The 22,629-nt window shown below is 37.7% G+C and overlaps 1 protein-coding gene and 1 non-coding gene across 3 annotated transcripts in view; both read left to right on the plus strand.

Annotated features, from left to right (window-relative positions):
- Positions 1-22,629, plus strand: part of PIK3C2A (phosphatidylinositol-4-phosphate 3-kinase catalytic subunit type 2 alpha) — a 116,313-nt gene that overhangs the window by 73,907 nt on the left and 19,777 nt on the right. For both annotated transcript variants that reach the window (XM_025355879.1, XM_025355880.1), the window contains 10 exons: positions 1,438-1,605; positions 8,110-8,221; positions 8,592-8,737; positions 11,091-11,279; positions 12,057-12,150; positions 12,631-12,725; positions 13,375-13,555; positions 16,606-16,710; positions 18,435-18,527; positions 20,551-20,680. In XM_025355879.1, the coding sequence (XP_025211664.1) occupies positions 1,438-1,605; positions 8,110-8,221; positions 8,592-8,737; positions 11,091-11,279; positions 12,057-12,150; positions 12,631-12,725; positions 13,375-13,555; positions 16,606-16,710; positions 18,435-18,527; positions 20,551-20,680 (1,313 nt within the window). The remainder of the gene's footprint in view (positions 1-1,437; positions 1,606-8,109; positions 8,222-8,591; positions 8,738-11,090; positions 11,280-12,056; positions 12,151-12,630; positions 12,726-13,374; positions 13,556-16,605; positions 16,711-18,434; positions 18,528-20,550; positions 20,681-22,629) is intronic.
- On the plus strand, positions 15,311-15,422 carry LOC112607424. Its single transcript, XR_003115778.1, has one exon. It is a non-coding gene; the product is annotated as a U6 spliceosomal RNA (small nuclear RNA).

Consider the following 22,629-nt stretch of genomic DNA (forward strand, 5'->3'; position numbering starts at 1 on the left):
AGCCGAGAAAAGTTATCTTAAATCCATGTACAAGATGATGTTTTGTACTATTTATGTTTTTTAAATAGTGTTTTTCTTTTTTTTTTTTCCTTTTTGAGATGGAGTCTTACTCTGTCACCCAGGCTGGAGTTCAGTGGCACGATCTCAGCCCACTGTAACCTTAGCTTCCCGGGTTCAAGCGATTCTCCTGCCTCAGCCTCCCAAGTAGCTGAGATTACAGGTGTGTGCCACCATGCCTGGCTAATTTTTTTTGTATTTTTAGTAGAGAAGGGGTTTTGCCTTGTTGGCCAGGCTAGTCTTGAACTCCTGACCTCAGGTGATCCGCCCACCTTGGCCTCCCAAAGTGCTGGGATTACAGGTGTGAGCCACTGTGCCCGGCCTAAAATAGTGTTTTTAAACTAAGGGAACTCTCATTATTTAGGCAGATAGACAGTTGCAGAACTTTTTACTATTTGTTCCACATTTATTAAATGTTTTCCTATTGTCATATTTTCTTTTATATTATAAAATAATACATTCTGTGAAAGCAATCAAATAACACAAAAATGCATATAAGTAGAAAGTGTCACTCTGTTTTCAACATTTGCTATCTCAGAGTGCCTGCTCTTGACTTCAAGTGTTCTTTCAGACTTAAAAAAAATAACGCATTGGTAAACATATGTCTGTTGGTGTATATACTTTTTTTTTTTCATGGGAAAGAAGAGAGGGAGGAAAGGAAGGAGGAAGGAAAGCTGTTTGTGTATATACTTATTATATATGTTTGTGTGCATTCTTATATCCCAAAACAGAAATTCTCATAAACATTCATCTGGTTTTTCCAAAAGGAAATAAAAATGACTAATATTATTTTGCCTGGAAATTAACACTAGAAATCTCAAAGGCATCTGCAAGTCTTTAAAGAAAGAAATGTTATATTTTGAAATTTTATACTGTTAATAAAATTTGTTTATTTAAAATTTTTAATAGGACAAGTTAGCCAGACTTCTGTTTAGCTAAAGTTTACTCAGTATTAAAGATTATTTGAGGCTGGTGTGGTGGCTCACACCTGTAATCCTAGCACTTTGGGAGGCCGAGTGGATGACCTGAGGTCAGGAGTTTGAGACCAGCCTGGCCAACGTGGTGAAACCCCGTCTCTACTAAAAATACAAAAATTAGCCAGGCGTAGTGGCGGGTGCCTATAATCCCAGCTACTCAAGAGTCGGAGGCAGGAGATCACTTGAACCCAGGAGGCAGGGGTTGCCGTCAGCCAAGATCGTGCCATTGCACTCCAGCCTGGGCAACAGAGCAAAAACGCCGTCTCAATAAAATAAAATAAAAATACCAAAATAAACATTATTTGAAAGGTTAAATACAATACCTAAAATTGTCAGTCTCGTTAAAGTGTTAAATTTCACATTCAATCTAATTTGTTCTATTAATACATTTTTCCCCCCATAGAATCATTTTTCCCATCCAGATATCACAATTGCCATTAGAATCACTTCTTCACCTTACTCTTTTTGGAATTTTAAATCAGAGCAGTGGAAGTTCCCCTGATTCTAATAAGCAGAGAAAGGGACCAGAAGCTTTGGGCAAAGTTTCTTTACCTCTTTTTGACTTTAAACGGTAAGTATTACTGAGTTGTAATGATGAGTCACTATGGACACATCTGCACATCAGAATTGGCTAGATGACAAGGAGGTGAGGGGAGGAACATAGATGAGTGAATGAGCCTCTTCAGTTTTTCTAATGTGATAAAAAGAGATCAGTTCAGAGACACGGATTAGAGGAAATAAAAGTTAATCTGCTGTAGTCTGAACATATCTGACTAGGTATGCACAGCTTTGTTTGCCACTCACTGTTCCATGGAGAAAAGCAGCAGCCAATGACTGTCATTTATATAAAGCACTATATTGTTGACATAATACCACAGTCTTATAAATTCCGTTGATACTAACCAAAGAACTTGGTTTTCCCTTTTCCTGTTTCTTTCCTACTCTTCTCCAGTTTCAGAGAATCTATAGGTGTACATTATTCCCTTCCTTAATTCTCTTTAGTAATCTATCCCTTACTGCCAAATGTCCCTAGTCTTTAATTGCCATACATCCCACAAGTATGCAAAACTCTATTAGGGATTCTTTCCCTTATCTTTAGGGGTAAAGGAATTTCTTTTGAGCTTGGTGTCTGTTCATAGCCACTGGGATAGCATAATCTATCTGGCCTTTTAGCTGAATATTTTAATTATGTTTTAAGGAATAATGTTTCATGAGATGATCAAGAGTTTTCCAAAGGAAAAAAAAAAATTGGGTAAGTTTGGGATATGTTACGTTCAGCACATGGGTGCATTCTGGAGAATAGATGATGCACACTGGCATATTAAAGCATCTCTAGGCAGGGCTCCGTGGCTCATGCTTGTAACCCCAGCAATTTGGGTGTCCGAGGTAGGCAGATCACTTGAGGTCAGGAGTTTGAGACCAGCCTGGCCAACATGGTGAAATCCCATCTCTGCCAAAAATATAAAAATTAGCTAGCTGGGCCTAGAGGCACACCCCTATAATCCCAGCTACTCTGTAGGCTGAGGCATAAGAATCACTTGAACCCAGAGGCAGAGGTTTCAGTGAGCCCCTCCCCTCCTGCCGCAAAAAAAAAAAAAAAAAAATCTCTGAAGTTCTAAAAGAAAAATTTTTAAAAAAGGAGAAAAAAGCATCCCTAAAGCTTTGTAGTCAAGAAGCCTATTTAACTGCGTCTTATGACAATATATTTACTATAATAACAAACACTTATATAGCACTTACTATATGCTAGGTATTCATCTGAGTGCTACACAGGTATCCTTGTATTTCTCACAACTGCTCTATGAAATAAGTGGTGTTCTTATCCCTTTTTACAGGGGGGGATATCAAAGTACAGAGATTAAGTGACTTTCCCCAGGACACTTAGCGAACACGTGGTAGAATTGGGATTTGAACCAGGCAATTTAGCTACAGGGTCTACATTCTTAACTATTACCCTATATTAACATACTCAAACTTAGTTGATACCATGACACTTTTTTGTTGTTCTAGAATATATCTTTTGAAACCCTGTGTTCCAAGGGAACCATTTGGGAAATGGTTTAATAATAAATCTATTTAACTTAAGATAAAACAAATACTGAGAATGAAAATTTCTGCTACTCTAATACTTTTCCTTCTTAAATGGCAAATACCCCATTTGATTTGCCAGTAATCATCTGTTGACAATAATAGGATGTTCAAAACACTGACTTTACAAATTTGTTCTTGAAATATTCTTTTCCCATGTGCTTAAAAATAACATTTATTGGCTGGGCACAGTGGCTCACACCTGTAATCCCAGCATTTTGGGAGGGTGGATCACTTGAGGTCAGGAGTTCGAGACCAGCCTGGCCAACATGGGGAAACCCCATCTCTACTAAAAATACAAAAATTAGCCTGATGTGGTGGCACACGTCTGTAATCCCAGCTACTTGGGTTGCTGAGGCAAGAGAATAGCTTGAGCCTGGGAGGCAGAGGTTGCTGTGAGTCAAGACTGTGCCACTGGACTCCAGCCTGGGTGACAGAGCAACACTCCATCTCCAAAAGAAAAAAAAACCACACATTTATTTAAAAAATATTTTTCTTTCTTTTAATCACTTCCCCCATATTCGAGGAGGCAGTATAAGATTTTTTGTTCTCTACATTTTGGTGGGTTCAGATTTTAATATCTGACATAATTTTGAACTACCAAAGGCTAAAGAAAGGCAGTTGAAGGGATTACTATTAATAGTGTGTATTAGGAACCTTTTGCTAAATATAATACATTACTACTCTAAAATAGAATATGCTGATAATACTGTGAAGAATTGTGTTCTCCACTGTCTGATAAATTAGTGTCAGAGAGCAGTTATGTGAAAGTTAAATATAATTTCATCATTATCATTAATTTTTATAAATAAATTCTGAAAACCTTCCTGCTCTTGAAAGCACCAGGAGTCTTTGCATAATTAGAGAACTATCTACATTTTGCCACTTTTATTGTCTAGTAATAAATGGTTTTGTTAGATAAATGATATAATATTCTTTCATAATTCAGGAGACTGTCAAGCGAAGGGCAGTTGACTTCTGCTAGACATTTAAATACTTTGTATCCAACACTCTGCTGTTAAAATAGTGAATAGATTGTATTAAGCTTGAGACTGCCAAGTAGTGCAGGCGACCTAGGTAATGTTAGGACTTCGCATTCAAGGAATACTCAGAAATTAAGAGAGAAGATGATTAAGAGAGATGATGATTATTATTATACTTTGTTTCTCTACATTAGCACATGTTTCTCTACATTAGTACATGTAGAGAAACAAAGTGTATAATATAGTCGAGTTAACCACTGTGTTATAATGATTAGTAATCCTAGTCTTGAAATTCTTTATGAAATAATTTCTGTTGAAGGTACAATCTTATATGACCTAGTGGTCACTATTACTGAAGCCAGATGACTCAAAGGCATTTCATGCAGCCTTAATAACAAATGAGTTCTTTTTTAAAAAACTTTTCTTTTCTTTTTTTTTTTTTTTTTGGGATGGAGTCTCACTATGTTGCTCAGGCTGGTCTCAAACTCCTGGCCTCAAGTGATCTATCTTCCCACCATCTGATCCCAGATTATAGGCGTGAGCTACCATGTCCAGCACAAATGAGTTCTTAACTAATTTTTCTGAAAACTGGCATATAAACAGAATTAAGCGGTTAACCTGTCTTTCCTTTACAGTTGTTTTGGAGGGTTACCAAATAATTTATGTAGTGAAGTTTTTTTTGTTTTTGTTTTTGTTTTTTGAGATGGAGTCTCACTCTGTCACTCAGGCTGGAGTGCAGTGGCATGATCTCGGCTCACTGCAACCTCTGCCTCCTGGGTTCAAGTGATTCTCATGCCTCAGCCTCCAGAGTAACTGAGATTACAGGTGTGTGCTATCACGCCTGGCTAATTTTTGTATTTTGGGTAGAGACAGGGTTTTGCCATGTTGGCCAGGTTGGTCACAAACTCTTGGCCTCGAGTGATCCACCTTCCTCGGCCTCCCAAGTGCTGGGATTACAGGCGTGAGCCACCGCGCCTAGCAGTAATTGATATGACAACTTTTTTTTATAGAAAATCTTTAGCCTGTTATGGTGGCTCAGGCCTGTAATCCCAACACTTTGGGAAGCCGAGGCGGGAGTTTGAGACAACTCTAGCCAATATGACAAAACCCTGTCTGTACTAAAAATACAAAAAAGTTAGCCAGGTATGGTGGCTCGTGACTGTAGTCCCAGCTACTTGGGAGGCTGAGACAGGAGAGTTGCTTGAACCCGGGAGACGGAGGTTGCAGTGAGCCAAGATTGCGCCACTATACTCCAGCCTGGGTGACAGAGCAAGACTCCCTCTCAAAAAAAAAAAAAAAAGAAAAAAAGAAAATCTTTAGATAATAGATGCAGAAGGAATGATAGATCTAGAATATTATAATTTTGCAACCCATGCTGAAATAATAGATTTTGGCTAGGGTTTCTCAATCTTGGCAATATTGACATTTCAGGCCAAATAATTTTTCGTTGTGGAAGACTGTTTTGTGCATTGTAGGATGTTCAGCGGCATCCCTAGATTCTACCCACTAAATGCCAGTTGTCCCCCTCAGTTTACAACCAAAATTATTTGCAAATTACCAAATGTCTGCTGGAAGGAAAATCACTCCCAATTGAGAACTGTTGATCTAAGCAGTGATCATCAGTACCGCCTTTTTTGTTTTAAAACCTTACAGTCTGTGAAAATGCCTTCCTGAAACCATTACATAGTTTTTCTGCAACTTCATAATTGATGGCTTAAACTGATAGCACTTGAACTAAACTGATCAATAGTAACATCACAGAGAGATAACACAAACAATGTGTACCTTTTAATTTGATAGGATAAGAAGTGGTATACAATACCAACTGCGAAATAGTAAGTATTCTTGCCAAAGAACTAAATCTGAATCAAATCAGGCCTCTAGGTCTAACTTCTTCTGTGTGGAAAATACAGGAGGACATGTTAAATGACACCGGAGGAGTATAACCAGCAAAATTCAGGATATGGAAAATTCTACAGAACAAAAGGCCTGGTATCATCAACAAATAAATAGCAAGTGGAGAAAAAAAGAGAAGGAGACTAAACAAGAGTTAACGAACTTTTTCTGTAAAGGGTGCCAGATAAAAGTAGTTTAGGCTTTGCAGACCTTATAGACTCTTGTCACAAATGCAAAAGCAGTCATAGACAGTACATAAACTAATGAGCATGGCTGTGTCTGGTAAAAGTTTACTTACAAAGCCAGGTGTAAAGGCCAGTTTACACGTGGCTATAAATAAACTTTGTAAAGGCAGGTTGGAGTTTGCTGACCCTGAATTAAAAGATGTTTAAAAAGACATCCAAATGTATTGTGCCACTGTACTCCACTCTGGGCGACAGAGCAAGACTCCGTCTCAAAAAAAAAAAGAGAGACATCCAAATGCAAGTGTTAGGCCTTGCTTGGATCTTGTTTTAAGCAAATCAACTGTTTTTTAAAAACATCATTTATGGGACAATCAGGGAAATTTGAATAGTGACTAGGTATTTTATGGTCTTAAGTAATTATTGTTAATTCTTTTAGGAGGGATAATGGTATTGTACTTATTACAGGAAACTTTATTTTTTAGCGATATGTAACAGTATTTATAGATGAAATAATATCAGGATTTGCCTTAAGTCTAGTTGGAAGTAAGGGTGGTTCTTAGACATAATGGACTATAGCCCGGTGTGGTGGCTCACACTTGTAATTCCAGAAGCTCAGGAGTTCAAGGCTGCAGTGAGCTGTGATCACACCACTGCATTCCAAGCAGGGCGGCAGAGTGAGACCCTGTCCCCATATATATGAGATGGATTACAATGTATCAAAGATTCAAAGCCTGTTTGTCAAGAGAAAATCTTAAAACTGGAGTCTAGTTTTGGTAAAGATATTTGCTGTTTGAATAAAATGAACAAATATTTGACAAACTTTATAGTTTTCTGCTTTTGTATATCTTATGTTGTTTTTCAGAAATTTCATCTGTGTAAAGATATGTCAATATCTTTGAAAGAATGTTTTGATTGAGTAGGCCACAAATTAGTAGTCTAGGGCAGGGGTCAGCATACTTGAGCCCATTGCTTCTTTTTATAGATACAAATACAGTTTGTTAGAGCATAGCATGCATATACATTTATGTGTTGTTCATGGCAAATTTGAACTACAACAGCAGAATTTAGTCTTGCAGCAGAGACTGTATGGTCCACAAAGCCCAAAATATTTACTCTCTGGCTCTTTATAGAAAAAGTTGGCAGACCCCTAGTCTAGAAACAGATAAAACTTCTCATATCTGGCCAGGTGTGATGGTTCATGCCTGTAATCCCAGAACTTTGGGAGGCTGGGGCAGGCAGATCACATGAGCCTTAGGAGTTCAAAATGAGCTTGGGCAACATAGTGAAACCCCTTCTCTACAAAAAAAAAAAACAAAAAACAAGAATTAGCTGAGCATGGTGGCATGTGCCTGTAGTCCTAGCTACTTGGGAGGCTGCGGTGGAAGAATCATCTTGAGCCCAGGGAGGTCAAGGCTGCACTGAGCCATAGTTGTGCTACTACACTCCAGCCTGGGTGACAGCAAGACCCTGTCTCAAAACAAAACAAAAAAACTTGTTTTGTTTTCTTTGGCATGTATTTTTGATCTAATGATTAAAGTCAGCAAGCAGTTCTGTAATCCAGACCACCACCTTGATGATGTATTTCTTTGTAGAAAATCTTCAAAGACTATTCTTAACCTTCCTATTTATAGAAGTTGTTTTCTGAGTCCTTAACATTTTTTGTGTTCTGTCCTCAACACCATTTTCCCCAAGATAATGTCCTTTAATTATCCCTCTCTTTGTTCTCACCCTACACTTCAATATTTACCCTACACCTAAAAAGTTTCGGTACAATGTGGAGAGTGAATCCTTCTGATATGTTCTTAAAAGTATCCTTTTTATTTAGTTGATCTAATACTAACTTTTCAAATTCATTACATGTGTTGTGAATTTTGAATTAATTTTTAAAATGAAAATCACATTATTCTTTTTACATCTATGAAGGTTTTTAACATGTGGAACTAAACTTCTATACCTTTGGACTTCATCACATACAAATTCTGTTCCTGGAACAGTTACCAAAAAAGGATATGTCATGGAAAGAATAGTGCTACAGGTAATGGTTACTTCTTGACATGTAGAGAAGTGTAAATTGAAATTTCTTCATAAAATGTGTGTGCGTATACCATGACTTGGGTTATTAAAGCAACCTAACTGATCTTGTTTTAATCTCAGGATCTATCTTCTATTTTAATATCAATATTTCTGAGAAGCAGTAAAACATGCACTGTACTCATCCCAAGAAATATGTTTGTGCTATTGAGAATTACCAACAATGGTAATCAATTGCAACAAGAAGCATTAATTTAATATTCAATGTAAATACACCCTGATTGCTAAGAAAAAATCTATTGTCTTAAAGACAAAGAGGTTAATGTGACAAATATGTAGACTCTAATTTGATCAATTTCTGTTAAATTTTAAAGGTTGATTTTCCTTCTCCTGCATTTGATGTAATTTATACAACTCCTCAAGTTGACAGAAGCATTATACAGCAACATAACTTAGAAACACTAGAGAATGATATAAAAGGGAAACTTCTTGATATTCTTCATAAAGACTCATCACTTGGGTATGCTCTGTTTATTCTGTTTTGGGCTAAGTATCTCCTATAATGTAAAGGTCAAGTTAAGGCTTACATTAAATATCCTGATTCTGTTCATGATTTATCAGCTTTCTTGGTGTGGAAAGTTTTCTATTTACTTTTTTTCCTTTTTTTTTTTTAAATAATCTACAAAATTTTTGTCTCGAGGGCCAGCTAGTATTTAACTTATTTTTAAAATTATATAAAAAGACTATATAACTGCATAAAAGTTTAGAAATTTGTCAAGTCAAACCTTTTTACTTAAACAAAAAGCAAACAATAGACTGGCAACTATATTTACAATAAATATCAAGAGTTTTTTTAACTGTAAAGAACTTCTTATTAATAAGATTAAAACCAACAACTCAGTAGTCAAGGAGACTAAGTATGAACAAGCAATTTTTTTAGAAAAATACAATGCTTTTAAACAATCTGAAAAGATGTTCAATTTCTCAGTAATCAAGGAAATATAAATTAATTCAAGATACCATCTAACACATCAGAGTGGCAAAAATTAAAATACTTTGTTAAAAGTATTGATAAGGATATATAAAATGGGAATTACACATTTGCAGAAGTACAAAAAGCTACGTCTCCTTTGGAGAGCAATTTGGCAAAATCTACAAGGTTGTAACGTGTATATTCTGTGACCCAGCAATGCCATTTCCATTTATATAAAACTCTTTTATATTTTCTTATGGAGACAAGAATATTCACTGCAATATTTATTTGGATTATTGAAAAACTGTTTGGAGACTAGGCGTGGTGGCTCATGCCTGTACTCTTGACACTTCGGGAGGCTGAGATGGGAGGATTACCTGAGCCCAGGAGTTGGAGACCAACCCTGACAATATAGTGAGACCCTGTCTCTACAAAAAAATTAAAAGTAGCCAGGCACAGTGTTGTGCATCTGTAGTCCCAGCTACTCAGGAGGCTGAGGTGGGAGAATTGCTTGAGCACAGGAGGTCGAGGCTGCAGTGATCCGTGATCTCATCACTGCACTGCAGCCTGGGCAACAGAGAACACCCTGTCTCAAAAAAAAAAAAAGAAAAGAAAAATTGATTGGAAATGTCCATCAATAGGGATTAAATTAAGACACATTTATCTGGTACAGAACCATGTAACTATTAAAAATGAGATTATAGACTGAACGTGGTGGCTGACGCTTATAATCCCAGCACTTTGGGAGGCTGAGATGGTGGCACACACCTGTAATCCCAGCTACTTGGGAGGCTGAGGCAGGAGAATCACTTGAACCCGGGAGGCAGAGGTTGCAGTGAGCCGAGATCGCGCCACTGCACTCCAGCTTGGGTGACAGAGTGAGACTCCGTCTCAAAAATAAATAAAATAAAAATAAATAAAAATGAGATTATAGTTGTATGTACTAATGTTTAAAATAGGTTAGCTGAAGAAAACCAGGAGTAGAATCGTGTATATAGTGTTATTACCATGAAAATAAAGGAAAAAAGAGGATCTACATATATCCACATTTGTGCCTTTGTATGAATAAACTATCTCTGGAAGATCATACAAGCTTAGGTGTTTGCCTCTTGGGAGGGGAATTAGAAGGAGAGAAATTTCACTATGTACCTTTTTCAGTATTTGAATTTTTTCATTACTCCACATGAAATGAATATATATACACATATATATATATAAATTAAGACACATTTATCTGGTACAGAACCATGTAACTATTAAAAATGAGATTATAGACTGAACGTGGTGGCTGACGCCTATAATCCCAGCACTTTGGGAGGCTGAGATGGTGGCACACACCTGTAATCCCAGCTACTTGGGAGGCTATATATATATAGATGGATAGTAAAATAGTGAAACATTTCATTCATGTAAACATTTGTGATTAAGCTTAAAACAATTAGGATCTTCAAGTCCTTTTTCATTTTGAGTATTTCTCAATTGAACTGTATAAATATGTTCCAAAATTTTATAGTAGTATTTTTTTTTTCCATAGCATTCGATTTTATTTGTATGAAATGGATGAAATCCTTGCTGTCTCTTAGGGTGGGATCTGCTTTTTCAGCCTGATTTCTAGTGCCTGGCATCTCATTAGAGCTCAATAAATTTTTATTATACTGAATTATCCTTCATTTTCATAACTAAGGCTCTTTTATCAAGACATAGTCATTTCTTTCAGTTCCCAGATTAGCATTAATTACTGGTATTTGCCGTACATTGCATTTTTCTATTCCAAATTAGTATTAATGATTTTATGAAGAAGTAGCTGTCCCAAATAAATAAATTTCTTCTTTATATTTTTAATCGAGATTATATCATTATGCTATCACTGAGAAGTAATTTAATTCTATTATATCTGCAGACTTTCTAAAGAAGATAAAGCTTTTTTATGGGAGAAACGTTATTATTGCTTCAAACACCCAAATTGTCTTCCTAAAATATTAGCAAGTGCCCCAAACTGGAAGTGGGTTAATCTTGCCAAAACTTACTCATTACTTCACCAGTGGCCTCCATTGTACCCACTAATTGCATTGGAACTTCTTGATTCAAAGTAAGTCAAATACATTTATTTGCTATTGTTTTATTGTCAGTTTTTCCATTAAGGTATGTTGCCAGAAGTATTTCCTTTCCTTTTAACATGAAAGCAATTCAATATAATGCAAATGTGTAAATGTATATTTGTAAAAACATATCTTCTGCATTGAAGTTGTCAGTAAAGCATTTCATGTCCTTTAGAACTAGCCTCAAGAAAGGGTTAGGTTGTAAATTTTGAATAATTTATATTTTTATGATGTGGGCCAAAATTAATTTTTGTAAACTTAAGATTCCTAAATAGGCCAGGCGCGGTGGCTCACGCCTGTAATCCCAGGACTTTGGGAGGCCGAGGCAGGCGGATCACAAGGTCAGGAGATCGAGACCATCCTGGCTAACACAGTGAAACCCCATCTCTACTAAAAACTAGAAAAAATTAGCCTGGCATGGTGGGCGCCTGTAGTCCCAGCTACTAGGGAGGCTGAGGCAGGAGAATGGCGTGAACCCGGGAGGCGGAGCTTGCAGTGAGCTGAGATCGCGCCACTGCACTCCAGCCTGGGCAACAGAGCGGGACTCCATCCTCCCCCCCAAAAAAAGACTCCTAAATAATCCCTAAATTGAATCTGTATAGCACAATAAGATTGTCTTCTTACAAAAAGAAGGCATACATTGCTTTTGAATAAAAGAGATATCTTAGTGTTCTTTGTCAGGACCAGATTGAGATTGTGTTTTCAGGAAATAGAGCTTCACTGGAAAGAAATCACTGTCCAATCTTGGTTTTATGGTAATCTTCTAGATTTGCTGATCAGGAAGTAAGATCCCTAGCTGTGACCTGGATTGAGGCTATTAGTGATGATGAGCTAACAGATCTTCTTCCACAGTTTGTACAAGTGAGTTTTTTTACTAGATTACCTCCCTTTATACTTTCACTCTAGTTTTTGATGGGAACTTGCTAAGGGATCCCCCTTCTGTTTAGGTTAAAGGTAGTTTTGTAGTGTGGGAACACTGAGGGGCATTGCATTTGGATTTAGTGTGAATTTTTTCCCACTATTGTCATCTGCCACATTTGAATATTGTATACAGGTACCTGTATTTTTAGTTTTCGGACTTTTTAGAACAAACCAGACTTGAGCTTTTCCTTGATTTTTCTTTACTGGTGAGTTGAACATAGCTAACGAATGTTATTCTATACTTTTGTGCTTGATTTATTCATTTGGCATAGGTTAATTCATCTATCTAATTTTTATAAGTATCATCTTCCATCAGTAAGAGTAATACTTGCTTTATATAGTTTCTCTTTTGATAGTTTTATTGGAACAATTTAGCATGGGGACGGACCACTAATAATTCTTACTTTGTTTTACGTGTAGGCTTTGAAATACGAAATTTACTTGAATAGTCCATTAGTGCAATTCCTTCTGTCCAGGGCATTGGGAAATATCCAGATAGCACACAATTTATATTGGTAAGATTTAAATTCTATTAATTACAGTATTTCCATTCCTAGAATTTATAGAAATGCCATACTCTGTAAGTCTAAATGGCATGCCACACTACTTATTGTGGATACCAGATATTTTATTGAAGTTATTATTTTTAAAGGAGCTAAATTTACCCTCTAATGCAAAAATTTGAAAACCCTCATTGCAAAAATTTGGTATCTTATAGCTCTATAATAATGAATGGGTTTTGACTTGCTTATGTAGCTTAAAATAAATTTCTGGTTATCAAAAATTGAGGCCAAGCGTGATGGCTCATGCCTGTAATCCCAGCACTTTGGGAGGCTGAAGCTAGTGGATCGCTTGATCTCAGCAGATTGAGATCAGCCTGAGCAACATGGTGAAACCTCATCTCTACCAAACATACAAAAAAAATTAGCCGAACATGGTGGTGTGTGCCTGTAGTCCCAGCTAGTTGGGATGCTGAGGTGGGAGGATTGCTTGAGCCTGGGAGGTGGAGGTTGCAGTGAGGCAAGATCACACCACTGGACTCCAGCCTGGGCAACAGAGCCAGACCTGGTCTCAAAAAAAAAAAAAAAAAAAAATTGAACTTATTTTTCCAAGAGGTTCACCTAGTTCTTAGAAGTGACTAACATAAATATTTTGCTGTATTAGGCTTCTCAAAGATGCCCTGCATGATGTACAGTTTAGTACCCGATACGAACATGTTTTGGGTGCTCTCCTGTCAGTAGGAGGAAAACGACTTAGAGAAGAACTTCTAAAACAGACGAAACTTGTACAGCTTTTAGGAGGAGTAGCAGAAAAAGTAAGGCAGGCAAGTGGATCAGCCAGACAGGTATGTACCCATAAAAGGTAATATAAATGTGTCGATGTTAAAGGAAGGATCTTTATGGTGCTGACTGATTAAGTTGCTACTCTTTATTGGTAGACTCCCAGTAGAACTCTAACTATACCCATGCTATTTGGGGCAGATAAATTCAAAGATTGTTTAAAATATATAGGAACATATTTCACAACCTGTTAAAATCAGTGATTTTCCCATGCTTATTTATTTCCATGCTTATTTATTCCTTTCTGATGAAAATTGTTTTCTTGAATTCCTTTATCTCCATTATCAAAGTCCACAGTATTTTCATCACACCAGAAAGAAAGCATGTCCCCATTTTCCCCTCCCAGCTGCTAAACTGTTTTCTGTCAATATGGATACGTCTGTACTTCTATATGAATATTCTGGACACTTCATGGCCTTTTCTATCTAGTTTCTTTCACTTAGCATGAAGTTTTCAGAGTTCATCTATGTTCCAGCATGTTTACTACATGCCGTTTTTGGTTGAATAATATTCCATTGTGTGGATATACCACATTTTGTTTAAACATTCATCAGTTGGTGGACATTTGGGTTGTTTCCACTTTTTGACTATTAATAATAATACTGCTGGCTGGGCACGGTGGCTCACACCTGTAATCTCAGCACTTTGGGAGACCCAGGCAGGCAGATCACGAGGTCAGGAGATCAAGACCATCCTGGTTAAGAAGGTGAAACCCCATCTCTACTAAAAATACAAAAAATTAGCCAGGCATGGTGGCGGGCACCTGTAGTCCCAGCTACTTGGGAGGCTGAGGCAGGAGAATGGCGTGAACCCAGGAGGCGGAGCTTGCAGTGAGCCGAGATTGCGCCACTGCACTCCGGCCTAGGTGACAGAGCGAGACTCCGTCTCAAAAAAAAAAAAAAAGAATAATACTGCTATGAATATTCACGTATAAATTTTTGTTTAAACAATTGTTTTCACTTAAGAATGGCATAGCTAGGTCATGTGGTAGTTCTCTACTTAATTTTTTGGGGAATCATTAGAATTATTGTCTGTAGCAGCTATATCATTTTACATTCCCACCAGCAATATAGAAGGGTTCCAGTTTCACCACATCCTCACCAACATTGTTTTTTTTCCTGGTTTTTGATTATAGCCATTCTAGTGGGTGTGAAGCAGTGTTTCGTTGTGGTTTTGATTTGAATTTCCCTAGTGACTAATGATATTGAGCACATTCTCATATGTTTGTTGGCCATTCGTATTTCTTCTTTGGAGAAATATCTATTCAAAGTCCTTTGTCCATTTTAAATTAGACTGTCTTTTTGTTGTTGAGTTGTAAGCGTTATTTATATATTTCGGATACTAGACCTTTATCACATACACTATTTGCAAATATTTTTTTCATTCTGCAGTTGTCTTTTTACTTCCTTAATAGTGTCCTTTAATATATTAATACAGAAATGTTTAACTTTAATGAAGTCCATTTTATCTGTTTTTTTCTTTTGTGGCTCATGGTTTTAGTGTCATATCTAAGAATCCATCATCAAATCTAATGCCATAAAGATGTTCACCTGTGTTTTTTTCTAAGCTTTTCTAGTTTTAGCTCTTATGGTTAGATCTTTGGTCCATTTTGAGTTAATTTTGGTATGTGGTATGAAGTAGAGGCCCAACTTTATTCTTTTGAATGAGGTTATCCAGTTGTCTACAGCACCATTTGTTAAAGAGACCCCCTCCTTCCTCTTGAATGGTTTTGGCATATATGTCAAAAATCAGTTGATCCTGTGCTTGCTTCGGCAACACATACACTAAAATTGGAATGATACAGAGAAGATTAGCATGGCCTTTACACAAGGATTACATGCAAATTCACGAAGTGTTCTGTTAAAATTTTTTAAATAAAAAAAAAAGTTGACCACATATATGGGTTTATTTCTAGACTCTCAATTCTATTTCATTCATCTATATGTCTATCCATATGCTATATTTGGTTGTTTTTTTTTTTTTTTCCTTTTTCCTTGAGACAAGGTCTCTGTTGCCCAGGCTGGAGTGCAGTGGTGTGATCACTATTCACGACAGCCTCAACCTCCTGGGCTCAAGTGATTTTCCCGCTTCAGCCTCCCAAGTAGCTGGGATCACAGGTGTTTGCTGGCTTTTTTTTTTTTTTTTTTTCCTTGGAGGGACAGGGTTTTGCCATGTTGCCCAGGCTGGTCTTGAACTCCTGGGCTCAAGCAGTCCTCCTATTTTGGCCTCCCAAAGTCCTAGGATTACAGGTGTGGGCCATCCACCCAGCCTATACTTTTTTAAATTACCATAGTTTTGTAGTAAGTTTTGAAATTGGACAATGTGAGTCCTCCTACTTTGTTCTTTTTCATTATTATTTTGGCTATTCAAGGGACACTTGCAATTTCATATTAATTTTAGGAACCATGTATCCATTGCTGCAAAAAGGCAGTTGGAATTTTGATAAGAACTATAGATTAATTTGGGGAAGTATTACATACAATCTTAATTATAAACTATTACCTCTATATACATTGTTTACCTATTTTCTCTTTACTAAACAATACTGCGACGAACTTTGGTTGGTGTGTACATTTTTACTTCTTTGCTAGTATTTCTTTCAGAAAATTCCTACAGGTGAAATAGCTGAGTCAAGAGCAACATATATTTGTAGTTATAATAGTTGTTACATTGCTCTACAAAAGAAGCTACACCTGTGTACACCTCTCTCCCTACCAATAAATTATGAAATTGTTTTCTAACACAGGATTTTGTTTTAAATTTTCATTTGATAGGTGAAAAATTGCGCTCATTTTTGTTTGGTTTCTATTTCTTTTACTATTAGTGAGCTTTAACATTTTTGTATACATTGGTTGGCCAAATGTACCTTTGCTCGCTATATTTATAGCCTTTGGCCATTCTAGTTTTGTAGTAAAAATTAACTCTCTTTAGTAACAACCTTTTTTTGACCATTTGACAACTGGGCATTTTATGAATTATATCCACAGCATAACTTGTCTGAAAAATAGATCTTCATTTGCATTATGTACTTACAGTATCACATCTCTTTCTATAGGTTGTTCTCCAAAGAAGTATGGAACGAGTACAGTCCTTTTTTCAGAAAAATAAATGCCGTCTCCCTCTCAAGCCAAGTCTAGTGGCAAAAGAATTAAATATTAAGGTGACACATACAATACTTATAAGTTCATATTACATTTGAAAATAATAGGAAGAAGGCAAATGGGCAGGTATGCTTAAGGCAAACGAAGGTAAAACCTGCATAGGTTGGTTATAAGCGTGGATGGTTGTGATTAGGATCCATATTTATCTTAGCATATTTTTTACCTAACCACCATTCCTGGAAAAAAAAAAAAAGTATACAATTATTTACTGCCTTGGGCTTCATTTTTTTAAATTGGTCTCACCGTCTTTCTTTTTTTGTTGAGACAGTGTCTCACTCTGTTGCCCAAGCTGGAGTGCAGTGGTGCGATCTCGGCTCACTGCAACCTCCACCTCCCGGGTTCAAGCAATTCTCCTGCCTTAGCCTCCTGAGTAGCTGGGACCACAGGCACACGCCACCATGCCCAGCTAATTTTTGTATTTTTAGTAGAGATGAGGTTTCACTTTCTTGACCAGGCTGGTCTCGAACTCCTGACCTCGTGATTCGCCTGCCTTGGCCTCCCAAAGGGCTGAGATTACAGGCATGAGCCAACATGCCCGGCCTTTTTTTTTTTTTTTTTTGAGACGGAGTCTTGCTCTGTCACCCAGGCTGGAATGCAATGGCGCGATCTCAGCTCACTGCAACCTCCGCCTCCGAGGTTCAAACAATTCTGCTGCCCCAGCCTCCCGAGTAGCTGGGATTACAGGTACCTGCAACCATGCCTGGCTAATTTTTGTATGTTTAGTAGAGACGAGGTTTTGCCATATTGGCCAGGCTGGTCTTGAACTCCTGACCTCAGATGATCCACCCGCCTTGGCCTCCAAAGTGCGGGGATTACAGGCATGAGCCACCATGCCTGGCCAGTCTCACTGTCTTAAATCAGCTTTTTAGTCAGTTTCATTTTAAAAGTAAGATTTGATCATTGCCAATAAAATTTTTAGTTTTTATGAATACTTCCATGGATAATTAATTAAGATAGTACCATAAACAGAAGAATGGAGGTCTCATCTAAGATCACAGTGATTTAGAAGAAGGAAAAGGATATCACAAGATGTTGTGTTCTGTTGATGGATTAAGACATTTACAAAGCTCAAACTTTAAAAGTTTGTGTCTCAAGTTTTTGCTTCTCTGCCTAGCAAGATGATGTTTTAGTCAGATATGCTATGTTTAAGTTTCAAAAAGTATTTTTATATATCTGTTATCTTCCAGAGAGTCTAGAAAAGCAATTCTAAATTAGCCGGGCGTAGTGGCGGGCACCTGTAATCCCAGCTACTCGGGAGGCTGAGGCAGAAGAATTGCTTGAAGCCAGGAGGCAGAGGTTCGACCTTGAACCTGGGAGGCAGTGAGCTGAGATTGCACCACTGCACTCCAGCCCAGGCAACAAGAGCAAACTCTATCTCAAAAAAATAAATAAAATGAAAAAGCAATTCTCATGTGTTACTTCATTTGCTGCAATTCAAAGGAACAAGTGTTTAGCTGGGCCTGTAGTCCCATCTACTCAGGAGGCTGAGGCAGGAGGATAGCTTGAGCCCAGGAGTTAGAGGTTGCGCGAAGCTATGGTTGCATCACTGCATTCCAGCCTGGGTAACAAAGCAAAACGCTGTCTCTAACAGAAATAAAGATAAAAAATAAATCTAAAAAGAAGACACAAAGGAAGAAGTGAAAGGGGAAGTGCGTAGGACAAAAAAAGAAATCTAAATCCATTTTTATTTATCTTTCTAATGCTTAACATGTTGTATTTGCAGTCGTGTTCCTTCTTCAGTTCTAATGCTGTCCCCCTAAAAGTCACAATGGTGAATGCTGACCCTATGGGAGAAGAAATTAATGTCATGTTTAAGGTGAGTAAATAATGTTACTTTTTTTTAATGGCAATTTAGAAATTTTTTTATCAAATTACTTTCCCAAAATTGCAAAGGTGATTTTATTTAATATATTTTTTAATTCTTTTATTTATTTATTTTTACACAGTCTTGCTCTGACACTCAGGCTGGAGTGCAGTGGTGCAATCTCGGCTTACTGCAGCCTCCACATCCTGGGTTCAAGTGATTCTCCTGCCTCAGCCTCCCAAGTAGCTGAGATTACAGGCACCTGCCACTATGGCCGGCTAATTTTTGTATATTTTAGTAGAGACGGGGTTTCACCATGTTGGCCAGGCTGGTCTCAAACTCCTGACCTCAGGTGATCCACCCACCTCAGCCTCCCAGAGTGCTGGAATTACAGGTGTGAGCCATCATGCCCAGCCAAAAATTTTATGTGTTTTGATCATGATTTGTATAGTTTGAAGAAAGGATGAAGAATTTTAGTTAATTCAGTAAGTTGGACATGTGGAGGTTCATAAAGATTGCTTCTACTGAACCACCTTTGATATATATAATAAATTTCTTTGTACTCAGATCTGGTTTTGAACTCTATATTTTGTTTTATCGATGTAGGTGCCTTTTTCTAAACCAGTAACATCTGTTTTGAATACAAGAGTTGTATGTGTTAAGTTTTATTTTTTTAATTTAATTTTTTTTTTTTTTTGAGATGGAGTTTGCTCTTGTTGCCCGGGCTAGAGTGCAATGGCGCGATCTCAGCTCACCGCAACCTTCACCTCCCGAGTTCATGCAATTCTCCTGCCTCAGCCTCCCAAGTAGCTGAGATTACAGACATGTGCCACCACATCCAACTAATTTTTTGTATTTTCAGTACAGACGGGGTTTCACCATGTTGGCCAGGCTGGTCTCGAACTCCTGACCTCAGGTGATCTGCTCGCCTTGGCCTCCCAAAGTGCTGGGATTACAGGCATTAGCCACCGCGCCCAGCCAAGTTTTAATATTTTTTAAGGCAAATTCTCCTTATTCTTTTCCATAATTTTCTTGGCTAGTCTCAGAATGTATTCATTATTATGTGTTTTTAAATTATTTTATGCAGTTTAAAAAAGAAAATGAAAACTTGTTCAGGTTTTAGTTAAAAAGTAATTCATTTTGGGAGGGTTAATTTTTTTAAGTAAACTTTTCATTTTGAGATAATTATAGATTCATAGGCAATTGTAACAAACTGTACAGAGGAATCCTGTGTACTCTTCCTCATAGTAACATCTTGTATAACTGTAGTGCAGTATCACTATCAGGATATTGGCATTGATACAGTCAAAATATAGAGCATTTCATTATCCCACAGATTCTCCATGTTGCCTTTTTAGAAAATTGAATATAGGCCAGTTGCAGTGGTTCACACTTGTAATCCCAGCACTTTGGGAGGCCGACGTGGGCAGATCACCTGAGGTCAAGTTCGAGACCAGCCTGGCCAACATGGTGAAATCCCATCTCTACTAAAAATACAAAAATTAGCCAGGCATGGTGGCAGGTGCCTATAATCCCAGCTACTCAGGAGGCTGAGGCAGGAGAATCACTTGAACCTAGGAGGAGGAGGTTGCAGTGAGCCGAGAACACCCCTCTGCACTCCAGCCTGGGTGAAAGAGCAAGACTCAGTCTCAATAAATAAATTAAATTAAATTAATTAATTAATTAAGTAAGTAATTGAGTATAATTCACATACCATAAAACTAAAACTTTCAAAGTGTACCGTTCAGGGAACTGAGATATGAAGAGGTTAAGTATCTTTCCCTAGAATGCTGCAGAAAGATAAAAAGGCAGTTCTGTTTTTCTCATCGGTGTGTGCAACCATGCCCACCTAATTTTTGTGTTTTTAGTAGAGGCGGAGTTTCCATCGTGTCGGCCAGGCTGATCTCGAACTCCTGACCTCAGGTGGTCTGCCCACTTTGGCCTCCCAAAGTGCTGGGATTACAGCTTTCATAGCATGTAATCTGTTAAGTCTTTTGGAGATGTACAAGTTTTGTTTTGTTTCCTTGATATCAAGGTTGGTGAAGATCTTCGGCAAGATATGTTAGCTTTACAGATGATAAAGATTATGGATAAGATCTGGCTTAAAGAAGGACTAGATCTGAGGATGGTAATATTCAAATGTCTCTCAACTGGCAGAGATCGAGGTAAGTTTATTAGCTGTGTCTTGATGTCTTATTTTTTTCCTTGAACTTAGCTTAAAGTGTACCTGCCCTAAAGGCTCTGATGCAGATACCCTGGTATCACAGTTGTTTCTTATTTTAATCCAGTGTTACTTTATTGATTGTTGCTCATTGTTAAGTCTCTTTTAAAAATAACTTAGTGGCCGGGCATAGTGGCTCATGCCTGTAATCCCAGCACTTTGGGAGGCCGAGGTGGGTGGATCACATGAAGTCAGGAGTTTGAGACCAGCCTGGGCAACATGATGAAATCCTATTTCTACTAAAAATGCAAAAATCAGCCGGGTGTGGTGGCGTGCCCCTGTAATCCCAGCTGCTCGGGAGACTGAGATGGGAGAATAGCTTGAACATGGGAGGTGGAGACTGCAGTGAGCCGAGATTGTGTCACTGTACTCCAGCCTTGGTGACAGAGTGAGACTCTATCTCAAAATAAATTTAAAAAAAAATTTTTTTTAACTTAGTGTAGCCTAAATAAATGCTTTGCAGTAGCCAGAGGTGTCCATTAATTGACCCAGTGAGGATTTTATGGTCTTTAGCTTTTAAACTTAAAAATAATGCCATATCTCTGGGTGCAGTGGTTCTCACCTGTAATCCCAGCGTTTTAGGAGGCCAAGGGCAGGAGGATCACTTGAGTCTAGGAGTTTGAGACCAGCCCGGGCAACACAGGGAGATCCTGTCTCTACAAAAAGAAATAAATAGTCTTAGCTACTCTGGAGGATGGGGTGAAAGGATTACTTGAGCCTGGGAGGTTAAGGCTTCAGTGAACCGTAATCATGCTACTGCACTCCAACCTGGGTAACACAGTGAGACCTTGTCTCAAAACCAAATAAATAAATAAGGCCATATCTAAGTTAAATCAACTTTGATTTTATTTTTGTAAAATAAAATCATACGAAGTTCTTTTCTACTAATAGCAGATTTCTATCTTATTTGTTGAACCATTTTGAAATAATGTAAAACATCCTAATATCTGATATGCCATCATTATTCTTATTCAACAAATGTTTGTTGTTTACCATCTATAATGGTAAGAATATGTGGTACTTATATTTTAGAAGGAAGCAATAATACGTACAAGTAATCAGAGTATGCTTTAATAAGCTGAAAGCTCTAAGAGTTGTAAAGGCAATACTGTCAGGTTTTAAAGGAAAGATCATCTGCTGTTGGTGGAAATGAGAAACGCTTCACAAATTCTGTGCATAGACACTAGGAAGTCACCTGAAAGATAATCATCCTTCCAATATTTGCCATTCAACGTATGCTGAAATGCCTATAATGAAGGGGAATTCACTGCATTTCAAGGCAGTTCATTCTATCCTGTGCAGCTCTGATAGCTATAGATTTCTTTTTCATATTCAGGTGATTAATGGGGACTGAGTCCTGGTGTCTTTTACCCATTGGTTACAGTTCTGTTCAGAGACTATCATATAATTAAATTAAATCCTTCTTCACCCTTACCAGTATTGTGGCCTCAGATTCTGAATTCCAAATTCTTCAGCCATTTATGAAAGATTACATTACCTTATCACCTTATTTTTCTCCTTGCAAATGATTCAGGTAATCTGTTGTCTCTAAGAATGGCACCTGGATTTTGTAGAATACAAAAGGGTGACCATAGTGTCACACATGTGAAACTATTCATAAATAAAATCAGTAAGTCATCATCGTACCAGCTCCTGCTAAGCCATGTCTTGGCCATCCTGTAACTTGTACATTTTCTTTTTCTTTTCTTTCTTTTTTCAGAGATGGGATCTTACTCTGTCTGTCACCCAGGCTGGAGTGCAGTGGTGTGATCATAGCTCACTGCAGCCTCAAACTCCTGGGCTCAAGAAATCCACTTGCCTCAGCCTCCCAAAATTAGCTGGATATGATGGCATGCACCTGTGACATGCCACCACACCCAGCTAACTTTTAAA

Source organism: Theropithecus gelada, chromosome 14, assembly GCF_003255815.1.
Source record: "Theropithecus gelada isolate Dixy chromosome 14, Tgel_1.0, whole genome shotgun sequence".
NCBI classification, from domain to species: domain Eukaryota; kingdom Metazoa; phylum Chordata; class Mammalia; order Primates; family Cercopithecidae; genus Theropithecus; species Theropithecus gelada.